The sequence below is a fragment of the Colletotrichum destructivum genome, chromosome 4 (assembly GCF_034447905.1).
Source record: "Colletotrichum destructivum chromosome 4, complete sequence".
NCBI classification, from domain to species: Eukaryota; Fungi; Ascomycota; class Sordariomycetes; order Glomerellales; family Glomerellaceae; genus Colletotrichum; species Colletotrichum destructivum.
The window spans coordinates 224815-246551 of NC_085899.1; the positions used below are offsets into that span (position 1 = coordinate 224815).

General features: G+C 55.0%; 5 protein-coding genes across 5 annotated transcripts; 3 read left to right on the forward strand and 2 right to left on the reverse strand.

The window, feature by feature from the left end:
- Positions 1–200: 200 nt before the first annotated feature.
- CDEST_05983 (uncharacterized protein) lies at positions 201–688 on the forward strand (the record flags this gene model as incomplete). The annotated part of the gene is made up of 5 exons (XM_062922142.1): positions 201–308; positions 371–394; positions 449–553; positions 615–626; positions 680–688. 5 exons carry the CDS (start codon positions 201–203, stop codon positions 686–688), a joined length of 258 nt encoding a protein of 85 aa, XP_062778193.1.
- A 2722-nt stretch (positions 689–3410) lies between these two features.
- CDEST_05984 (uncharacterized protein) lies at positions 3411–3985 on the forward strand (the record flags this gene model as incomplete). The annotated part of the gene is made up of 1 exon (XM_062922143.1): positions 3411–3985. Exon 1 carries the CDS (start codon positions 3488–3490, stop codon positions 3983–3985), a length of 498 nt encoding a protein of 165 aa, XP_062778194.1. The 5' UTR covers positions 3411–3487.
- A 1676-nt stretch (positions 3986–5661) lies between these two features.
- Positions 5662–9721, reverse strand: CDEST_05985 (Putative amino acid permease). The gene is made up of 4 exons (XM_062922144.1): positions 7897–9721; positions 7737–7794; positions 6537–7657; positions 5662–6444 (listed from the first exon to the last, which is right to left on the reverse strand). The coding sequence occupies exons 1-4, from the start codon at positions 8188–8190 to the stop codon at positions 6187–6189; spliced, it is 1731 nt and encodes a 576-aa protein (XP_062778195.1). The 5' UTR covers positions 8191–9721; the 3' UTR covers positions 5662–6186.
- Positions 9722–13639: 3918 nt separating this feature from the next.
- Positions 13640–15090, forward strand: CDEST_05986 (uncharacterized protein; the record flags this gene model as incomplete). The annotated part of the gene is made up of 3 exons (XM_062922145.1): positions 13640–13798; positions 13851–13929; positions 14597–15090. 3 exons carry the CDS (start codon positions 13640–13642, stop codon positions 15088–15090), a joined length of 732 nt encoding a protein of 243 aa, XP_062778196.1.
- A 1779-nt stretch (positions 15091–16869) lies between these two features.
- CDEST_05987 (Putative oligopeptide transporter, OPT superfamily) lies at positions 16870–20323 on the reverse strand. The gene is made up of 6 exons (XM_062922146.1): positions 20131–20323; positions 19361–20016; positions 18823–19251; positions 18290–18723; positions 17338–18119; positions 16870–17271 (listed from the first exon to the last, which is right to left on the reverse strand). Exons 1-6 carry the CDS (start codon positions 20215–20217, stop codon positions 17068–17070), a joined length of 2592 nt encoding a protein of 863 aa, XP_062778197.1. The 5' UTR covers positions 20218–20323; the 3' UTR covers positions 16870–17067.
- Positions 20324–21737: the final 1414 nt, after the last annotated feature.

Below are 21737 nucleotides of genomic sequence, written 5' to 3' on the forward strand. Positions count from 1 at the left end.
TTGGTCATCTTACTTCATCAAGAGGCTGGTGTCAAACAGTAGTCACTAGACACAGTTTCGAGCCAGATATAAATACTCGATCGACTCTTCCTAATATGATCCTAAAAAGCAACCGCGACTGCAGCATCCAATTCATCGGTACACTCTTTTTTTGTTGCTCTCTTTTTTTTTATAGAAAACTCATTCTTTCTCTGACAAACATGAAGGTTGCTTTCATTACGATTCTGCTGGCGCAGGCTTTGACTGCTAGTGCTCTTCAGAAGTATTGCAACGGTGGATGGGGTCTCGCAGATGGGAATACTTGTTATGTAATTATTCGCATCTTACCTCCATTGCAGCACGAACACTACTGACAGATATGTTCGTCTAGGGAAAGGGAGCAAACTCCTATTGCGTGAGTAGCAGCCAGCCATTCCGCTAAGCAACATATTTCTAAGTATTACCAAAGTGCAAAAACACTCAATCAACAGATTTCCCAACTTTCCGGGGAGCATGTTTCTCCCCGCAGAACGCTCGTGACCAAGAGGATACCTCTCAGGACTGCCCCGGAGGTGTAAGTTCTCACTTATCATTTCACTTTTACAAACTTGATTGCTAACGAATTTCCCCCGAAGGCTGTCTACTGTGTAAGTTACCGCTCAAAAAGTGAACTAACAGAATAGCTACTTACTTCCTACAGTGCGACTAAGCTCCTAGAACGCGTGAGACCTTGCTAAATATGCGCCGAGAGACCAATCAGAAGGTCGTCGTAGTCGTCGAGGTCTTCACAGCGAGAAAGTTCTCAACACAGCAATATATTGGAGGAACATAGGACAACGGACAGCAGTTGGAGGAAAGGGGAAATATCAAACGCCATTATCGTCACCTCGAGTCGTTCGCTCGTGGTGAGTCGGGAGTTGATAACAACTCTCAACTTCCAGCATCTTTCCATAGAAGAAGAATACCAGACAGAAAATACTGCGTCTCTAAACCGCAGAGTTATCCAAATGCTTGGAAGATTTGATAGGTCCACCTTAAACGTGCTCCTTGTGTTCCGTTCTCCTATGGATCAAATACTCTCATCAACGGCATAACTCACCACCATACTCGGCTTCTCTGGTGGATCAGGTGCTGAACCATGGTTTCGATTAATTCCTCCCTCTATTTTCCACGATTCTGCCGTTGATTGATGAAGGTGTTATTGTAGACGGCTGTGGTCGGGTTGTACCGCATGACCTGATCGAGAACGGCGTTGGTCGCAATATCTTGATACCGCTCACATCTGGACGCTGTTTCTGCGTCAAACGGCCACAGACGAATTACAATCGACGACATTAGCTGTCCCACGTCGAAACAGTAGCTGGCCAGCTTGTCCTCAAAGCCTGCGGCAGGCCTGAGGCAATTGAGGCAGTACTTAGACTGAGAGTATGGGAGAGCGCTCCCGTCATCTCGACGAAAAATCGGCGTCATGAGCCTTTCCTGAATCATAGCTCCAGCGCAGTGGCGTGCAAAAACCCGGGCCCTGGCCTTGTCCTCGAAGTTGCGCACGGGATTAGTCACGCTCGTCGCCTCAAAAGCTTCATCAGTGAGAACAAGGGCTGTGTTGTCGTCAAGTGTACATCGCACTGTACAATTACGTAAGCAGCACTTTATATTCAGTGCCGAACAGACCGCTACAGTTGACCTAGGCTTGTACTCTGTGCGACAACAACCTCCGTTTACCACACTGTTGACCCTAGGTGGAAAATCCAGCGTTTGCCCCAGGTTCAGATTCGAACTCCTTTCAGTGATGTGACGGCCAGGCGGTCTAACTTACAAGATGTATTAACCGATCATGTCCGGAAGACTTGCAGAGATTTGTCAAGTTCAACACTCAATCTAAACAGTCTTCTGTTAGTGATCTTGTTAAGTAGATTGTGAAATACTCATGTTTATCAGTATTATGGTTAATGTCTACAAGAAAGACAAAAGCATAAAGCGCGAACACCAAGTATTTGCTGGTCTTCGCCAACCCAGCCACTACTTCGTCCCCACTACCTGTAGCCTCGTCCAGATTGAGTGGAGGCAGCCTCTTCGTAATAGCCTCACCAACCTGAAGTGGACGGCATTGCTCCCTGAGACGGACGGGGTGGAACATGGTGAAACCGACGCGGAACTGTCTGAAGTCGGTGAAGTCAACCGACCGTTTGCTTGCCTCTCCAGTGCTTATGTACTGAGTGGTGTCCCTGTAACAGACAAGGCCTACTCCGTTTGCTGTTGAACCTTACACTGACTGCGTGACTAAGGAGGGTGCTCTTTTGGCTTGCTGCCTCGGATTTGTGGTTAGAATGCTTTGCTAGGCTACGGGTACGAAGATCATTCATGATCCATCCGTCCTAGCGCGGCCGAAGCGATGGGGACATTCCGTCCAGAATTGACACTCCACAAATGGAGTAGGAACTCCATATCAACGGGCATCGTCCTGTCAATCAATTGCCCAATTTGTACCACTTCAGGTGCTGCCTGCTGCTGCCTAGTGCACGCACTTTTTCAGGTATTCCAGCTCTCGCATTCTATTCTATTCTCAAGCATCACATTGCATTGGTGGGTCAAGAAATTGGATGCATTGGAACTTTGGTAGATCAGGGGGTTATGTCCATCCCCGTTGTTTACCGTGATATGTATGGCCGACTTCAGTATGTTATTAGATAGGCTGTGCAACTATTCGGCACATATCTATGTCTTACAGCAACAAACTATGAATGATTCTCTTCATTGTTCTTGCCGAAATGGACTGGTTGTTTTGCCCGAGGGTTGATATCCGTCGCGTCAGCCCGATGCGCACATGAACAAATTCAACAGAGACAAGCAACTCTATTTCAAGAGTCACTGGAACCCCTGAACGGACTCAATTCACTGGAGCCTGAAAACGGAACTCGGAAGCCTTCCGTGTATCCATATCTCCATTCTCCCCCGGTTGGACGTAGCAGATCGGTTTCCGCCTTTCCCAGCCTTGTGACTCCATAGAGTAGCAACATTCAAACCAACTCCAGGAATCAATGAGATCATCAGTGACCATGTCCCAGTTTTGCCGCCCAGCCCCGTCGCGTGTGGGCAAAGAAACAGCCTTGCTATGGTTAGGCAGGAAATAGTGTATTCCTTTAGCGGAGGCGTGTTCCTTTAGCGGAACCAAAGATTCCCCATCGGGTCAGCTGCGACCTGCTTTGCTTTCACCGGGGAAACTACTGGTCCAGTTTTCATAGGAATAGACAAACAGCATCGTGAGTGAGACGAACATGAGCTCGATACTATGACATCAGCGTTTTGAGATTCAAAGACGTCTAGCAAACTGGAGCCGTAGCATTGCGCCGAGTCTACAGCACTTGGAAGAAGTATAAAACCCTTCCATCAAGCCCCCGAGAAACGAGTATCAAGCACTACAGCTCTACACTCTTCACTCTTCACTCTTCACTCATCACTCATCACTCATCACAAAGTCAACAAATCTCAAAACTTTCCAGTCACAAACATGCCTTCTTCTCTCCGCAACATCCTCATCGGGCTCTCAGCCCTCACCGCCACCACCTACGCCGAGCACCTCCGCGTCGTCTGGTCATCGGGTTCCTTCGGGGCCATTGGTGGCCCCTCGGGCGGTGGTACGAACGGCGGCTACACCGGCTTTGCCATTCTCAATGACGCCGGCGAGGCCGTCTACGACCAGGCCTACCCTGACGACCATTCCCCCTGTTACAACACTGGCGACGGCCGCACATTCACCATCGAAGGCGACTGCTGGGACAACGCGCGTGTCTTCCACTGCAAGTCGGACTTTGGTGGCGCCCCTGAGACATGCGAGGTCAGGGGACACGACGGCACCGTCCTTGGTAGCGGCACCCAGCAGAAGGATACCGACTTCATCGGCATTGCCATCGGCATCGATGCTACCTGCGTGGTTGAATTCGAGTCTGACGGACCTGGTTGCCCTGTTGACGACGGTAACGGTCCCCTTCATGTGACCTCGGGCTAAACACTTTGTCCGGTTGGTCAAGATGAGCCCGTGACTCGTGGGCTCGAAGCAACCAGCGTTTACCGCTAAGAGAGGACCTGGGAGGAAAGACGGCAATCTCTATGGGTGGATGAAAGGAAGTGAAGGGGAGACGGGGGAGTAATTGTAGACAATACAAATACAGAAGCCTGGTATTGACGAGGTTACTTTTTCAAACTGCAACTGAAACTTGTTTCTGTCTAACGTGCCAGCACTACAAGGCACGACAAAGTCTCAACAGGGCAAATCATAGGCAGGATGGGTTGTAAACGTGTCACTTTGTGCAGGCAAGTCGAAAGAAACCGAAAACGATGTTGTCCTCCGGGGAGATGGAATCCCGTCGAAAAGAGGTCAGGCATGAGAGAAAGAAGGTAGTGTTGAAGGGCAAGGGAAGAAAGAGATGGGGGGTTGACGGCGTTGTGTTGGAGGGGTCGGGAGTTGTACGATGTAGTTAGTCGTTTGTGAACGATCGAGCCAAACGGTTAGTTCTCTATGGCTGGACAGCTGGCCCGTCTAAATGAAAGACGGGTTAGTCAGCAGAGAACCCTGCTTGGTTAGGTTTAGCTATTTAGGACTGGAGGCAGATTATCCGTAGATGGAGGCAGCGCATCCTCGCCCTTGTTTATAACACTGACAGTTGGCTGTGCAGAGGTAGTTGGAGCGGTCGATGAGTGACTGGGTCAGGGAGGAGGGCGGACTAGAAGATGGATGGATGCTGTGTTTGTTGGTGGGGGGTTCCCTGCAAGACAGCTGTGAGCGGGGGCATTTGTGGAGAGATTCGGGGTCGAAGGGCGCCAAAATGACAATGGGCAAGGCGTCTTTGTCACCCTGTCGCGCCAATTGAGTTTTGTTTTGAATACCTAGGAGGCATAAGAGCCAGCCAGCCCACACGACATTGATCAGGGAGACAAGAAGAGACAAGAAGAGCGGCAACTTCTTCTCTCGATCCTGCTCCCTGATACTCTTCAGTGGCCGGAGCTACCTTTGCTCAGCCCGGGGCGCGGACAGGAAGCTTGAGGAGCGCATAGATGAGATGCCTGGCCTGGAACTTGGTCGCCTGGCCAGCCAGTAAATGACACTATCTCCAACTGACAGTCAGTCAGTCAGTCAGTCAGTCAACAACTTCGGCCTGGCGATCCACCACCTTCATCAACATCATCACTACAAGCGTCGGGCAACACACCACCAGCATCAGCACTCTACTGCCAACGATGCCAACGTCGCTACCGTGGCATCCTCTGCAAGGAACTCCAACCGAGAACGATTCGATCCTCTACTACACCAACAACAAGACCTGTCTGTCTTGGCCGCTTGGCTTCCTATCTCCTAGCGGACAGACACACTGGATCCGGCGAGGATGCCGCTCACGTCTCCCAATCACACTCCCTACGCCGAGAGATATCGCATCGTCTGCGCCAACCATCTGCAGCCACTAACGCCGATAGCGCCCTTGCCACCTGCTCTTCTGGGTTGGTCGCCCGTATCTTGTCGCCAGTCACCCAAGACAGCCCAAGACAGCCCAAGAAAACCCCCCTAGCATGTCGTTATGACGGCGCAGGCAAGCCCTGGTCCTCTCCCTATGGGCGAGCTTTCCCGGAGTTGGACAATCAGTGCAATCACCGCTATCGGTCTGCCTGCCTTGCACCTCCTCTCCTCCGAAGGGAGAGGGGGGGGGGGGGGGGAGGGGGTTGCTTCAACCCCAAGAACGCCCGCAGCGTCTTGGCATCTACAGTGGCCAGCAAGACCAGAAAGCACATAACACATAACAGGCTGGCAGACCTCTGTCACATTTGCTGTTCTTGTTCTCAATCCTTTCTTCGTATGCGAGCGGACACGTGGTAGTCGAACAACACACAACATCGACAACATACAGCTCTCATCCAGCATCACGATGCGCAGGCCTCTCCTGATGACACTATCTACAGCCAGGGGGGGGGTATGGATGTTTTTAATGTGTAAAAAACACTCGTGGTATCTTAGTTCTGCTAACAATTACTAGGATGAGTCGCCTCGTTCCATGAGGCACGTCGTCAATCATGGAACTGAACTCCCCCTCCTTATCATTACAATGTACATGAACGGGGTAACGAGCCTCACTGCCCACGCTTTTCTTGCAAGCGCAGGCGCGTATGGCGTTCCTTTTTTCGTCTCCTTGCCTCCTTTTTTCATCAACTGCCTCTCGACTACCACACGTGGTGAATGATGCGTCTCCACTTGGGCAACGCCGCGATGCGCGCGCGGTAAGCGTGGATCTCGTCCCAGTCGAGCTCACGTCGGCCAGTGTCGACGTCCATCTGCGCCGTACGGAGCCAGCCAGTGCGCTTCCAGAGGAAACCGCCCATCCAGAAGACCATGACGACGGGGAGGGCGAGGTACGACTTGAAGAAGCCTTCAGCACCGTTGAGCTCGCTCGTACCGGGAGGGGCAATCGCAGTGTAAAACTATTTCCCTTCCGTTAGCATCCCGATTTTCCCATGTCGATTGGATAGAAGAGTGAGCAGACAAAAAGGGGAGGAGAAAAAAAAAAACATACCTGAGCAGCGAGAACGACAAAGCAGAGGAAGAGACCGATCCAGGAGCCGACGGTGCCACCGATGGCCTTGAACGGAATCTCGTCCGTCGTGTGGCCGTGGTACGCCCACGCCTTGCGGAAGCGGATGTGTGCCAGGCAGATGGAACCCCAGGTGAAGACGGCGGCCAGACCCGAAAGCGCCAACAACCAGTCGAAGACGACGGGTCCGCTGGCGTTGAGGTTGACATACGCCAACGGGCCGAAGATGAGGATGGCGAAGACGGACGGCAGGGGACGTCCGGAGCGGTCGATGTAGGTGAAGATCTTGGGCGCGTAACCCTGCTGGGCCAGGGCGGTGAGCGTACGCGATCCACCATAGACACCCGACACGCCGATGGAGATGACGGACACGAGGATGACGACGTTCATGAAGTGGTCGAAGCCCTTGAGGCCGGCGTACTTTCCGACCAGCACGAAGGGGGACGCCTTGACGTCCGAGTACGAGGACTCGGACAGCAGCGAGGGGTCGTCGGAGGGGATCAACAGACCGACGAAGAAGAGACCCAGGATGTAGAAGAGCGAGATACGCCAGAACACCTGCTTGATGGCGCCCGGGAGCGACTTGACGGGGTTCTTGGCCTCGGCCGCGGCCAGACCAACCAGCTCAGTACCGGAGAAGGAGAAGGCGGCTGTGACGAAGACGGAGCAGAAGCCCTTGAAGCCGTTGCGGAAGGCGCCGGGGTCGTACCACAGCTTCGCGCCCGAGTACTCGCTGTATTGACCGCTCTCCGGGCCGCCGCCGAGGACGAGGACGAGGGCGATGATCATGAAGACGATGGTCGCAGCGAGCTTGAGGCACGACGACCAGAACTCTTCCTCGGCGTACCCGATGGAGCCGAAAATGTTGATGATGACGATGACGAGGAAGAAGAGGGTAATCCAGACGGCGACGCTGACTTCTTGGTTCCAGTACTGGACGACGAGACCGGATACCGTCAGCTCGAGCGGGAGCACGATGGCCCACTGGAAGACGTAGTTCCAGCCCATGGCGAATCCCCAGGAGGGGTCGATGAAGCGAGTCGAGTACGTGTAGAAGCCACCAGAGACGGGGTACATGACGGCGAGTTCACCAAGGGCGTACACTTTTGATTTCACCACGTCAGCTGAAACTGCACATCTTGCTCATGGCGGGGGCGGGGGATGCAATCGCTCAAGACGTACCGACGTTGAACATCATAATACCAACGAGAAGGAAGTCGATGAAGAGGGAACCGGGACCCTGCAGATCGGGTCAGCAAAAGACAACTCGAAGAACACATTGACGACGACGACGACGGCGACGACGACGACGACCAACGGGACGGGACACAAAAATACGTACACCCTTGCTCAGGGCACCACCGGAACCGACGAAGAAACCGGCGCCGATGGAGCCACCGATGGCGATCATGTGGAGGTGGCGACTGCTCATGGCGCGGTCGAGCTCGACGATGCCGCGGCCATACTCGCGCTTCTTGAACGAGGTCAGGTTCAGGCCGGCGCGGGTGGCCCAGGCCTCCTCGCTGATGGCGCCGCGGACGGCCTTGCCGCTGCCCGAGTCGTAGCCGGGAGGGCCGCCGATGGCCTTCTCATCGGCCTCGACCGTTGTGGGGAGGACCCCTTCTTGAGGAGCCATGGTGATGGTCGTGTGTTCTCTCTCGTCTCTCAACGGAAGTGTGGTGTCGAGAATGGGTGTGTGTCAACAGACAAGTTGACAACGTCTGTTCCGAAGAACGATTTGCTGGAGCACGACCCGTGGGGGGGAGAGGGAAAGGGAGGAGGAAATGGGAGAAAGGACGGAGAGGAAGTGCCGAACCGACTCTGGATAGATGAGACGAGGGGGAAGGGGGAGAAGAGAGGTTTATATGAAGGAGAGGAACCGGCGCGCGCGCAAGGACTAAGGGTTCTTGTCAAGGGCGGCAAGCGGATCCAAGTCGTGCAAGGAAGGGGGTAAGCAGGTTGCACTCCGTTGACGATGGATAATTACCACACGAGAGAGGATAGAGGATAAGGTAAGGTGAGGGAGGGTCCAGGGCTGGATCCGAGTTTGAGTCGGGTTGGGCTCGGGTTGGTCTGGTCTGTGTCTGTGTCCGCCTTTGCCTCTCTCTACGATGTCTAGCTGTATCGACAGACGGGGGAGAGAGGCAAATCTTGGCAAGGACGGGCTCAAAAAAGGCAGGCCATCCTGGACACAGTCGCCCCCTCGGTTTCCTGTCGCATTATGGTCATGGTCCATGGGATGGGATGGGATGAAGATGGGGGAAGGGGGGGGCGATTCGGCTTTGGGTCGTGCTTCGATACGTACACCACCCAACACTACTTACATCGTACTCTGGCCCAAGGCAAACCAACGAGAGCAGGCTCGTTGTCGAGTCTTCCCCTAGTGCGTGGGCGGGCTGGGCGCGGACAGCTTCCCGGCATGCAGGATGGGACTTCGGATACGACACCAGGAGGAGGCAACTGACAAGGACGGGAACCACAACAATGGGATTCCCACAGCTGGCTCAATCCGGTCTCCAGTCTCGAGTCTCCAGTCTTGATACTGACTGACAGACTCTCAGGGCTCTCTGTCTCTGTCTCTCTCTCTCTCTCTTTCTCCACCGAGCAGTGAGACAGTCTGACAGCCGTGCGTTGCCCCCGTCCGGGCGGTTGAACATCTGAGAGTCGAGAGCCGAGAGTCCATGGGCCATGACAAGTCCCCGTCTCCCCAGATAAGCGTGGGCGGCGCTGGTTGGCCAATGGCCACGCTGTCACTTGAAGCCGTTAGCAAATGGCTCCGAAAAAGCGGCCGATCCGCCCACTGCGCGTGTGGCTTTCTCCTCAACGTTATCTGGAGGATCCATTATTCTACTCGACCCTCCCCCCCTGATCCTCTCCTCTCGTCTCGCCCCCTCGAACTGGTGGACAAAGGGGGGGGGACTTGCAGTGCAAGTGGATTGAAGAGCACGAGTCTCTGGGAGTAGGAGGTTTGGGGGGAAAGAGGTCGGTGAGGGGAAGTGAGAGTGAAATGGGCCAGCCAGAGAGAGATCCGAGTCGGCTTGGAGACTGAGTGAGACTGATTCTGTACAGGTAATTCAGGGTACATTTCTTGTTATGGTAACTGCACTCTTGCTTGAGTCGTGCATCATTGACGGCTAGACACACACACTCACATTACTGATCTTGTCCGCCGTTGTTTTTTTACTCCTCCCGCCAGGGTTGCAGCAGCGGCTCTTTGGGATTTGGTTTTTCGGCACGGCACTCACGGGAAACGGGCTGTTTCCCCCCCTTGGCAGGCTTGCGTCGCCAAGCAATGCACTCCGGCCTCGTCCTCCATCATTGATCAACGACTTCCGCCCACTGGTCTAGTGTATCCGGACGGATGCTGCCTGGGCATCACACCCTGGGGCATGCGCTACATGTGTGAGTGGGCCAAGGCGGAGGGAGCTGATCTTGGCCGCCGCGCCCCCCCAGGTTTCCCTCCTGGCCCCCCTTGTAGACTAACAGACCCCCGACATCGTGCAGCTGGACGGGACACACACACACACACACACACACACACACACACACACACACACTCACTCGTTCTCTCTTCGGTCGTGAGGCTTCTAGCGTCTTGTTTGTAACGCTAGCTCTCGTTACCGTTGTCGTTGCCGACGCGTGATGGTTTGTGTGTGAATGGCTCATTGCGTCAAGCGTTGAGCGACAATTGTCAACCCCCCCCTCCCACCCCGCGCCGCGTAGCACAGCGTCATCGTCATGGTCTATCTTCTCTCGTCTCTTTGTTCTGCATTTGACCATTCCTCCAGAGGAACAGCTCCCATCTCATGGCCCGTTTTCGCCCTCCGGCTTACACACCTCGTTTCGACCACGGAAACTTGGAACAGGCTCCTTGCAAGCTACAGGGGAGGGGGTGTTTTCTAGGAGATTGTATCCTACCCCCCCTGTCTAATATCTCTCATATCTCCAGGTGCGTTGCCGTTCCCGCTCCTCCATGTGCAGCACACACCACCACCACCACCACCCAACACAACAAGAGTCAAGTCTTCGCCGGCGTTGGCCCTATCGCGGTTGTACCGGAACCACAATGAGCCCGCCCATGAGAGAGACTTGGATGACAGGCCACGGCTCATCCCACATTTGCCGGCTCGTTTCGAACGAGCCATCAGTGCGCCATCGCTTCGTGTAGGTGAGAACCCGCCAACGAAGATGTTGTTAGTGGCCGTTTAGGAAGTGAAGTAAGTACACGTACTATGAGAAAGAAACGAACGAACAGCCAAACCCCGGAAGCCGAGGACAAACAGAGAACCAGTTGGCATGCCCATCCCCGTCATCATGGTCCTCGTTGGGCCAGATCAAGACCTTCGGTCGCATCTTCTAGCGTCCTTCCATTAACCAACCAACCCCCTCACGGCCTCACTCCCATTGATCTCATCTCATCTCATCTCACCTCACGCCTCGCCCCTTGTCTCTCCGCGCCTTGATTCGTCAACAGTCATGACGGCCCGAGTGTCTCTGAGACTCCCTCGAGTCGCATCCTCAAAGTCAGTGTGAAGTCATTCATCCGCCCGTCTTATCTGCACTTCCGATATCAGAAAGCCCACCAACCAACCGCACGTTTGCGCTGGAGACGGAACACTTATCTGCCCTGCATGCGCTCACTTCTTCTTCTCCAGAGGACCCCAGAGGCACCACATCCAAGAGCGGATCCCGTCGCGGACCATGTCCCATAACGTTACCCATGCGTCCATGTCCCCTTGCCCCCCTGGCAAACTGGCATTGCTCCAGTTTAATTGGGGTGAAGTCGGGAAATCACCCAAAAGCGTACTGTCGTATCCTAATCCCAGGTGCTGCCCAGAACGACCGACGTGCGTGTCGGTCAAGGGGGGGGGGGGGGGGGGGGGGGGAGATCCCGAGAATGAGACGGACCACTGTTATTCGTAGAGCTGTCCCTCTGGTGGTTCGCCCTGCGCCGGGACGATGGGGCGCACCTCCGGGCAAGAATGGCTGCACGACTCAGTCGCGCCAGAGAGAGATGCCAGATGCGAGGATATCCCCGGCAGGACGGGATGAAGCAGTGTCCCTCAGCATCTCTCACCAAACTGCACACTCACAAGCCGACGTGGCACTGTTAACTATTAAAGTTATCGAGTCTCGTCACGTATGCATATACTCACAGCAGTTCTGAACAAGGATTCCACTGGAGACCATCGAATGTGTTGTCGATGTACTTCAGAGTGGAAAGAAATGAAGCAGAAAAAGAAAGAAAAAAGGATGAGAAAAGGAAAACAAGCAGTGGAAACATTTGCACAGCCTGGCTCCGATCGCGGTGCCAACGCAACGCGCTCGCAGTCGACTCGACCTTCCTTCCCATCCCCCCCGTTCATCGATCAAGAAACTAACCCACATTGGCGGCGTGGCAGTCGTAGACGCCCCGTACCCAAGATTGCCTAGAGCGGTACAAAGCACCCGTAACCACCTGAAGAGGCAAAAGCTCCCTCTCCCCCCTCCCCCCCCCCCCCTCCATTCGGTCTTCTTGGCTCGAGGGTTGCAACAGGGCAAAGCAAGACGGAGAACGACCGGGACGATGCTACATCAGACACGGCCTCTGTTGTCATCACATGTGAACCTCTGAAGCCCGAAGTGGTTTGCTTACTGCTGCTATGTCAATCATGTCACGGTCTGCGCAAAGAGACACAACCTGCAACCTATTTCCAACAAAAAACACCAACCCCCCCGTCCTCGGACGAACAGGAGTGGAGAGAAGGACGACAGAGTCCAGACAACCCAATCCAAGGTGACGGATTTTAAATTAGCATCCTCTGGGGAAGCTGGGTGAGGCATCCCATTCGCGCGCAAGACAGTTGCTCGTACGTAATAGCTTCCTGTTACGCGTTGGCCTCTGCTCCTCGGTTCTTATCTCTCCAGACTGCGGGTGACGGGTGGGACTCGGGCTGTCCGAAGTCTGGTAGTGTATCGCATTTGTGGGATTTTAAAAAAGACCCGCTCCGAATATTGGATATAACTGGATTGGGTTGGGTTGGATTGGATTGAATAGGATAGGATAGCTGTGTAATCTCGCAGCAGGGGCAGATATCGGGACTTGACGGACGGACTCAGCAATGCGTTTGTGTGTATGTGTGCGTGTGGACAACCAGCCTCATCCGTGCCGGTTCCTATCAATGACTGATCGACATCCGACAAGAAAGGGGGCGGGCGATGAACCCGACTTACCGCGAGTAAGACGTTGAAGACGACGACGACGACGACGACGACGACGACGACGACAACGACGACTTCTCACGCACGCGCGGAAGCCGAGTTGCGTTTTTTCTTTTTCTTTTTCACTCTTATGAGCTGACCCGCTCACACAGCCAGCTGTTGAAAGCCAGGCCAGATATATGTGACGAGTGCGTCCCGCTGACCGCAGAGTACTCACGAAACGTTTCCGCTTCTTGACGAACATTTTGTCGAAGACATGTCGTTGGTTCTCATCTGCAGCCTCAACATTCGCCAGCTGAAAAAAACAAGACGCTGCTGCAGGGCGGCCCGGGTCGGAGAAAATATCATGTCCTGTACATGCGCCAAGAGGGAGACAATCCCGTCTTGGAATCGCCTAGTGTCTCCCTCGCCCTGCCGTGTTCTCTCCTTTTTTCTCTCCCTCTCTCTCCGCAGCCATCGAAGCTGAAGGCAAGGCGACCGCGGCCCCTTGACGATAACGGCCCTGTCCTGCTGCTGCTGCTAAGAAGAGCCCAAGACCGCGGGGAGGGAAGCGAGGCCAGGAGGGAGGAATGCCGCTGCCGCTGCCGCTGCCGCTCCTAGTCGCCCGAGACTTGGGCTGAGCCTGTTCGATGATCTCCGTGGCGGCATGGCCAAGGGCTGCTGCACACTGATAAGGTGATGCCACGTCTGAAGGGGGGGAGGGGGGGGTGTCGTTCTGTCCCTGGGCTGAACGCCCGCAGCCGGCGGCGGAAGGACGGTCTTGGCCAGCGCCTCTACTGGCTCCCGGTCGATGATGTGGTAGCATGGCGCCGGCTTCTTATCTCTAGACTGTCGACGACGCTTGTCGGTGCTCTTCCAGAAGCCCTAGACAAGTGTTCTGCGGAATGCCAGGCATGGGCATGGGCATAGACATAGGCATGGGCAGTCGAAGCCCTATGAGGCTGCAGGAGGATGGCTGGAGGACACTGGGCAGCCATGTCGGGTCTAGTCTGCTGCCGGGACGCCGTCGAAGCATTCTGGAAGGCGGGCGAAGGCGTCGAGGAGTTGGTTGAAGCAGGCCCTGCATGACATTGACATGACAACAGCAACTCCGAGATTCGCATCCGTACATGGGGCGGGCATGCTTGGACCAGCGAGGATGAGCAGCCCACGACGGCCAGCACCGAAGTGACTTGTCCAATGAATGATTCCCCCTAGTTGAGTTGATGTTGTGCGGCAATTCACAAGCCACGCTGAACATGCAGCCACAGTTATTCGTCAATTCATCACCCAAGCGATAGCAACCCCCCCTATTTGGGTTTGGTGCCAATTTGATGTTTACGAGTTCCTCTTTGGGGCTATTCTGTGGAGTCCTTTCTGAAGTCTACTCTGAAGTCCTCTTCACTCAACTAGCAGCTAATTACACCTACTCCGTTGAACCTTCTCATCGATGACAATAAACAACATCCATTGCCTGATATCCGGTTCTTAAACCCCAAACCCCATTTCCCCGCGAATCCACGTCTCGGGAACCCCATCCATTACTTGATCGAAACGCCTGACGAGCACCTCATTACGTACAAAACTCGCAAAGACCCCGAAGACCCGGCATCTCCACACCGAGTCTCCATCGCCCGCACGCACGGCGCACATCACGCACGCGACGAAAGGGCGAAAGGGCTCCATTTCCCCGCGATCTGCCCATCTCACAACACAACCCGACGCTGGCCGCGATCTCCCTTTTTGTTATTTTACTTTTTTTTTATATACTTTTTACGTTATTGGAAGATCAAAACTCTCCCCAGTAAGAAATATGGACCCGTCCAAGGGAGGTCTCTGACCTGGCTGCGCGTGACGTCTAGCGGCAGACGATCTCCCTGTCGACAGGGATGACGACCACTACAATGGCCAACAACTGCACCAGCAGCGACAACGACAGCAACCGCCACGGCAACTGCAACACTATCAGGAACAGGATGATGTGGTCTCTGCCGTATCAGCCATCCTCGAACGGCTCCACTCCCGCCTCCGCAGATCATGGGACCACCGTCTTCACCTCGCCATCCTCACTCGTCTCGACCTTCCCTCCGCGAACTGGGCCATGCCGACGTCGACGTGTCACGGAGCTCCTGTAGCAGCTCCAGGAATGATGACACAACTGGGCTTCTCGCAGGGGACCGCGAAGGGGAAGCGCGGTTTCGATGAAAGGGGGATATATGCTTACGCCGCGACCTGGGATGCGAGCTCAGCGGCAGCGGCAGCAGCAGCAGGAAAAAGCAGACGAGGGGTACACTATGACGGACCCCATGTCTCACGAGGCGGCAGACAAGCGGGAGAGCCTGAGAGGCACGCCTAGCTGTTGTTGCGGCGAAAACCGGGGTTGCTGCTTCTCCAAGAGAGGAGGCTGCTGCTACTCTGACCGCGACGGCTGTTGCTTTTCTGGCACGAGCAGCCGTTGCTTCTCGAATGACGGCGCGTGTTGCTTCGGCGGTCCCGGGAGGAGACCGTAGGTGTGAGTTATTGTGTCGCGGACTGGTGATGTTAGTAGTGACGTGGGAGACGGGATGTCTCTCTCGATGTGATACCAGGTTTGCAGGCGACGATCGGGGTGCTTCTCTTTCATTCTGATCTCAGTCTTTTCACAATACGCTAGTGAGCCGCGGTTGATTCTCTGCTCGTAATAGCTTCGCAGTCTCTTCTCGTGTACGGTACGTCTTTTGGGGCCATCGTCGGGGGGGGGGGGGGGGGGGGGGTAGACTATGACTGAGTCCCTGGCGAGCTGGCAATAGAGATACCCCATATCGGCTCTCTATGCTAGGCAAGCATTCAACCGTGGATTATGCCGGTCTTTGTATTGTCAAAAATGTCTGGTTTTGCGATCATCTCAGGTAAGAGAGGTTGCGGTTTCTCGGTGTAGTCGCCCTGCGTTATCTTCACATGAGGACTTCGACGCAGCGCATAATCAGCCAGAGAATTCATACATAGCCGAGCAAATCATGCTCCGAGTAAAGGCCTCTCGACCAAATGTCAAGTCCGACTCGCCGGCAGTCATTCGGCCGACGGAACGTGATATTCAACGGTGTGTTGCTGTCTGACGATGTCACACAGCAGCAGTTGACTGGGCCATCCCTAGGCCCTTGTCAAATCCACGCGGCGGTCTCATTGAAGTCGAAGTGCGAGAGTCGTCTCTGCACACTCCAATTCAAGTTGCCTCGAAACTGGTCCGAAGATGGTACTTATCTTCCAATCTTGATCACTGTTCTGTTTACCGCTCTTGGAAACTGAAATGAGAATTATTTTCCTCCCATCGCAGTGCTTATACTGGTAACCGCTCGCTTTCATGCCTCGCTACGCTTGTGGCACAACTTAACCAACTTGACTCGGGAGACTTCAACATTACCCAATGCATTTGTTACGTTGACATGTTATAGAAATGGAAATGTTCTCGGTTCACACTCGGCTTGGCTGATGCCTTGAGAAGCATGATCACCATGACTTGAAGATTCCCGGCCGGCATCAACAGCCGTTATGATGCCCCGAGCACTGGCTGAACCATGATGATTCCTTGTCTAGAGGACCCCAAACTCACATTACTCTCACTCGAAGTCCTGTACCACACCCGCAACTCCGTCCGCGAAGACACCACTGGGCCCCTTTCGATTCTGAGCACCCCACAATGCTGCCTCTCTCGGCTCGTCTATTCCAGCACAGCCACGCCGATCCGGTGCCGGCCTGCCTCCACGTTCGGGGAGATAAGCGATGCGCCGCGGTATATATACGCTTACACGAACGCTGCTTAATAGCAAGCAAGTTGCTTCGTCGGGAGCTTCAAATTCCACCATGGGCAACGTCCTAAAGGAGTCATGAGAATCGACGGCAATAATCAATTTTGGTCGATGGCAAAATATGATACGCCATTCTTCGACATGGTTACTATTATGTACTCCGTGGGAAAGATTCCCGTAACGCACGTGTAAACCAACTCGGCCAACATTCGAATATTCGCAACCACAAACACCTGGTAGGAGGTGCATCTCTGTCAAGTTAGCAAAGATAACCGCAGGATCTGTTGGCATCAAGGCGTCTAATTACACGTATAGGACAAAAGCAGCAAGACAGTCCAAGTCGATGTACCAGAATTCGTCATGGCGACATGGCATTAACTATATTCCCTTCCTAGGAGGGTTCTTTTTGAAAGACATTACAGTACACAGGTCTATCCGGCAACTTCCCGGCCGGCGAGCATACTTCAGATACATAAATGACAGATCTCTAGGCTTCGAGAGTAAGCCCCGACAGCCAGAGCCCGGCTACTGCACAGGAACGACTTCATTTAATGGAAGTCGCCGATACGGGGGCCAAAGTATTCGCCCTCGGCGAGAGTGAGGAGGCGGCATGCCTTGCCCTCGCAACCACCCGAGACGACACTGTTGCCCCACCAGTCGATCTCAACGTCTTGCCACTGAAGGGCGAAGAACATGACAATGCCGGAAATGGCAATACCGCAAGAGAAGGCGGCAGAGAGAACGAAGTTGTACTGGGGATCAATGTTAGCAACCGAAGTCAAAGTGATCGGTATAGTAGGGATCGGGAGGAGGCTTACCTTGGACCAAAAGCCCAAGAAACGACCCTTGAGGAACACCCAGGAGAAGTATGCAATGGGAACGGAAGGCCAGACGAAGGACATGTTGTAAGGAGCCCAGACGAGGCATCCGTACATGATGGCAACGGGGTGGATCTGGCGAACCCACTTCCACTTGGGGAAGGTCTTGTTGAGTCCCCAGAAGAAGAGGACGATGAAGACGCCGAGGGGGAATCCGAGGAGGGTCGCCGTGTACTGGCCACCAGCGCCCCAGATCTTCTTGGGGCCGACGGTACCCCAGAGGACGGAGGCGGTGAAGAAGGTGTTGACGCCGGGGCACGTGAACTTGTTGGCGGCATCCTCGGTGCAGATGTTCTCGATGGAGAACTGGAACTTGAGGACGGCGAGACAGACGAGCGTCGAGATGAAGGTGGCAATCATCTGAGCCCAAAAGGTGTGGCGGGGCGGGATCTTGACGTAGTGGGCGAGCTTCAGGTCGTTGGAGAACCAGACGGCGTGCGCGCAGGTGACGTAGCCGAAGGACTTGAAGAAGTTCATAGCCAGCGCGTTGCCCTCGACCCAAGAACCACCGATGAACTCGGCGAGGACGTTGAGGGTGACCTCGATACCGGTCATGGCCTTGATGATGCCGACGGGAACGACGAAGATGAGGCAGAGGATGATACCGTAGAAGACGACACCCACCGTCGTGTACGTGGGCCACGCGGCGATTCCGGCACATCCGAGACCGGCGGCAACGACGGCTGTGGCCAAGTACCACCACTCGGGGACCTCAGGGTAGACTGGACGTTTTGTTAGTGGACCGTGACGTGTTATGGATGAGAGGGTGGGATGAAGCTGGGCAAGGCTGAACGAGCAGTGGGTAGAAAAATTTCCATGGCAGTCCGGCACGGAACGCCAATGCTCGCTCGTGTGAGGGAGAATGGAGGAAAGAGAGAAAAGGACGACTCACCCTTCATGAGACGGTTGTGAACATCGAGAACCTGGTCCTTCTCGATATCACTGTTCTTCCTGAAGCTGCCGACCAGGGCCTTGAAGCCGAGGACAATCTCGTGGCGGTGGTAGAGGAAGGCGTAGGTGATGGTGGCGGTGTAGATGGCGAAGAAGAACATGTAGACCATGACGTTGGCGGCACCGAGGAAGGGGGGCGAGTAGGCCTCGTAGGCCTCCTTGTCGAAGAGGCCGTGCTCGTTGACGGCGCGGGACACGTTGTAGAGGGAGCCGAAGTGGTCGTAGACCTTGTTGGAGTTGATGGGCAGGTATCCCGTGTTGTAGGTGTTGGTGTACCAGATGGCCAAGACGATGAACATGGAGAAGAAGGCGCCGAGGAACTTGTTGAAGGTCGAGAAGAAGGGGACCATCAAGGGGTCGGTGTTGTCGTACAGGCTTTTTGAGTCCGATAGTTAGCAAAAAGGTCAAGATGTCGTCGTCGTCGTCGTCGTCATCATCATCATCATGGTTAATGACCGCGGGATGGCTACTCACAGGATGTTCCAGTCAAAGGTGGGCCAGGGGTTGATACCGAGACCGCTGTTGAAGCCAGTAACCGTCGCGAGGTCTCGGCTCTTGGGAGCGATCCATGTGATCCAGCTGAAGGAAGACAGGGCGGTGAACAGGTAGTTGGGGAACCAGAACCACACGAACATGGCGGCGAAGGCCATGTAGAAGAACTTCTGTCGGCTGGCGCGCCAGACGGTGCGGAAGGGCCCGTCAACGGTCGAGTTCTTGTCGGTGTGGAAGGCCGAGTTCAGGGCGATGGTGACGAGGGAGGCGGGCCAGACACAGTAGGAAGGGTAGACGAGGAAGCGACGGCAAAGGCCGGCAAGACCGTATCCGATGAAGTTGGTGGACAGCGAGATGAGGAGCTGGTAGCCAAAGTTGGAGGCCCACGACTGGTTGAAGAACTTGGGAAGCCTTGAGGAAGAGTTAGAGAGATGTTGACAACCACCAAAGGGGGGGGGGGTTGGTGTGTAGGGAAGAAGACTGAGAAGCAGCAGACTAAGAAGAAGGAAAAGAGACGTACCACTGAGTCCAGATGATGTAGTTGGTGTAAGGGATGTTGTAGGCAACGTTGGCCATGATGGTGATGAGCATGTGCTCCTTACGGTTGAAGGGGCCCGGGTTGAGCGAGATGCGCTGGCCGGCCAGGGTGAAGCCGACGTCCGGGAGGGTCTTCTCCCAGAGCTTGCCGAAGGGGTAGGCGAGCAGCTGGGCGACGTTGGCCAGGATGGTGATGGACGGGTAGCGGACGGAGAAGAGCTGGTTGACGAAGGCGAGCAGGGCGGAGAAGACCAGGCCGATGGTCCAGGCGCGGATGGTCGAGACGGGCATGGTCGGGTCGTCGTGGTTGTCGACGACGGCGCGGACCTCGGCGTAGGGCGAGTTGCCCGTGATGAGGGCGGCCTCGAGCTTCATCTCCTGGATCAGCGTCTCGTGCTTCTCGGGGTTCTCGAACACGTCGTCGTTGGCGAGGAAGTCCTCGATCTTCTCGATGATGGCGAGCGGGAAGTTGGGGTCCTTCTCGTGGATCTTGTGCACGTTGAACATCATCTCGCGCACCTCCTCGAGGGACAGCTGCGACGCGAGCTCCTTGGCCTCGAGGAGGTCGTCCTCGGTGACGTTCAGGTCCTTCTCGACGTGGCCATTGAATTCGCCCTCGTCAAAGTTGGTGTGGACGAACTGAGAGGAAAGGAAAAAAAACACTTAGTTAGCTTACTTATCTCTGTGTGTCATGGTGGTTGAGGAGTCGAGTAGATGGACCGTCGAGCTGGGAGAAAGAGATAATCAACTTACAGGAGTGTTCTTCTCGCTCGAGAAGACGCCGTCCTGGCCGTGGCCCTGGCCTTGGCCGGGGACCCGTTCCTCGCGGATGTCGGTCATGTTGGTGTTGCGCTGGGGAGTCTGTTAAAGTCTCTTCACCCTTTGCTGAGGTTGAGGTTGAAAGGCGGGATCGTTGGATGGACCCGTTGACTCTATGGGCTGGAGATTTGCCAGTGACCGGAAACAAGACCAAGCGGATGAAAGAGGACGAGGATGTCTCTGCCTTTTAACATCCCATCTCGACGACGAGACGACCATCCCCCAGTCAGTCAGTCTGTCACACGAGATGCTTATCGTCGGTGGGACCATGGGCCCCCCCATGGGTTGGTTCCCAACGGCCTGGATAGCGAAGCGAAATAGAGAGAGAGAGAGGCAAAGAGAAGAGTGGATTAGAGTGACAGTGATAGTGTCGCCACGAGACGATCCCCAGAAAGATGCAGCAAAGATCCCCCTTGATCTGAGAAGGGAAGCTGCAATGGCAACAGAGACCTCGTCTCTCCGGGAGCAAGGGTGATGTGACTGACCAGGGTCGTCTTGTCCGAGGCCTCGCCCCCCCCCCTCACCACCTCCCTCCTCGTGGTTGACTGGTGCAACCCTGGAGATGGGGCAGTCTACCTTCTGCATTTCGACAAGACCGATAACAAAGGGTCCGGCACGTTGTTGGAGGGATCGTTTTGCATGCCGTGCTCTCTCGACCCGCGCTGAATCAAGCGTGTGTGTGTGTGTGTGTCTGTGTGCATCGAGGGGGTGTGGGTAAGGCTGTCTTTTCAGTATGGGTCAAGCTGCTGCTGCTGAAGACTGAGTGACGGACTGTGAGATGAAGTCACACAGCAACAGGCTGTTTGGGGAAAAAAGAAGGGCAAACTCTTGGGCAGTGAGCTTGTCTGGAGGTCCTCGACGGTTCGGTCTTCTCTCTGCCTTTCCCGGCCATGACCACCACCCCTCTTGGCCTCCCGGACCAGCCATCGGGCCCAGTTCCATTCGATACCCACGAACCTGCAGGAGGATCCCCCCCGTTCACTTACATGGGTGAGTGGGTGAGACTGGGCTGGCAGCGTTTGACACTTGCCGCTCTAGTTACCGCCGATGCTACCGCCGCTGTATCTGTACACAGAGTCCCAACCCGCCGGATATCTACCTCGTCTTAGTCTTTTTCCATCCTCCCGCTGGCTCAGCCTAGGCGGCGGCGGCGGCGGCGGCGGCGGCGGTGGTGGTGGTGGTGGTGGTGCACCGGGGGTAGCTTGGTCGAGTAAGGAAGGTCGAACACTGACTGAGTCTTCCAGAGGAGAGGAACTTTTTGGAAGCACGACTATGTGCGGCTGCGGCGTTCGCAGAACCGAGCTTGCCAATCCAATCAAAGACGCTGGCGCTGGTTCTTTTGTATCGTCGCCCATGCCCCCGTCATCGCGAAGGCTCCTGTTGGTGGTGTACGGCGCGCGCGCACACACACACACACACACGCACGCTCGCAGGATGAGCGCAGACATTGAACTCATTCTCAGTGTCGAATTGAGTTTGCGTCAGAGAGTTGGCCAATATCAACGGGTCTCCGAGAGTATCGTCAATCAACCTAATCTCTG

What these genes read in the sequence shown, in the direction of transcription:
- CDEST_05985 (XM_062922144.1), bottom strand. Translation starts at nt 8,190, where the DNA reads ATGGCTCCTCAAGAAGGGGTCCTCCCCACAACGGTCGAGGCCGATGAG. An exon ending in GTGGTGCCCTGAGCAAGGGT is followed by an intron (nt 7,795 to 7,896) that starts GTACGTATTTTT and finishes CCCGATCTGCAG; the next exon opens with GGTCCCGGTTCCCTCTTCAT. An exon ending in TTGTCGTTCTCGCTGCTCAG is followed by an intron (nt 6,445 to 6,536) that starts GTATGTTTTTTT and finishes GAAGGGAAATAG; the next exon opens with TTTTACACTGCGATTGCCCC.
- CDEST_05987 (XM_062922146.1), bottom strand. Translation starts at nt 20,217, where the DNA reads ATGACCGACATCCGCGAGGAACGGGTCCCCGGCCAAGGCCAGGGCCAC. An exon ending in TACATCATCTGGACTCAGTG is followed by an intron (nt 19,252 to 19,360) that starts GTACGTCTCTTT and finishes CTCTTCCTCAAG; the next exon opens with GCTTCCCAAGTTCTTCAACC. An exon ending in TCTTGGGCTTTTGGTCCAAG is followed by an intron (nt 17,272 to 17,337) that starts GTAAGCCTCCTC and finishes ATTGATCCCCAG; the next exon opens with TACAACTTCGTTCTCTCTGC.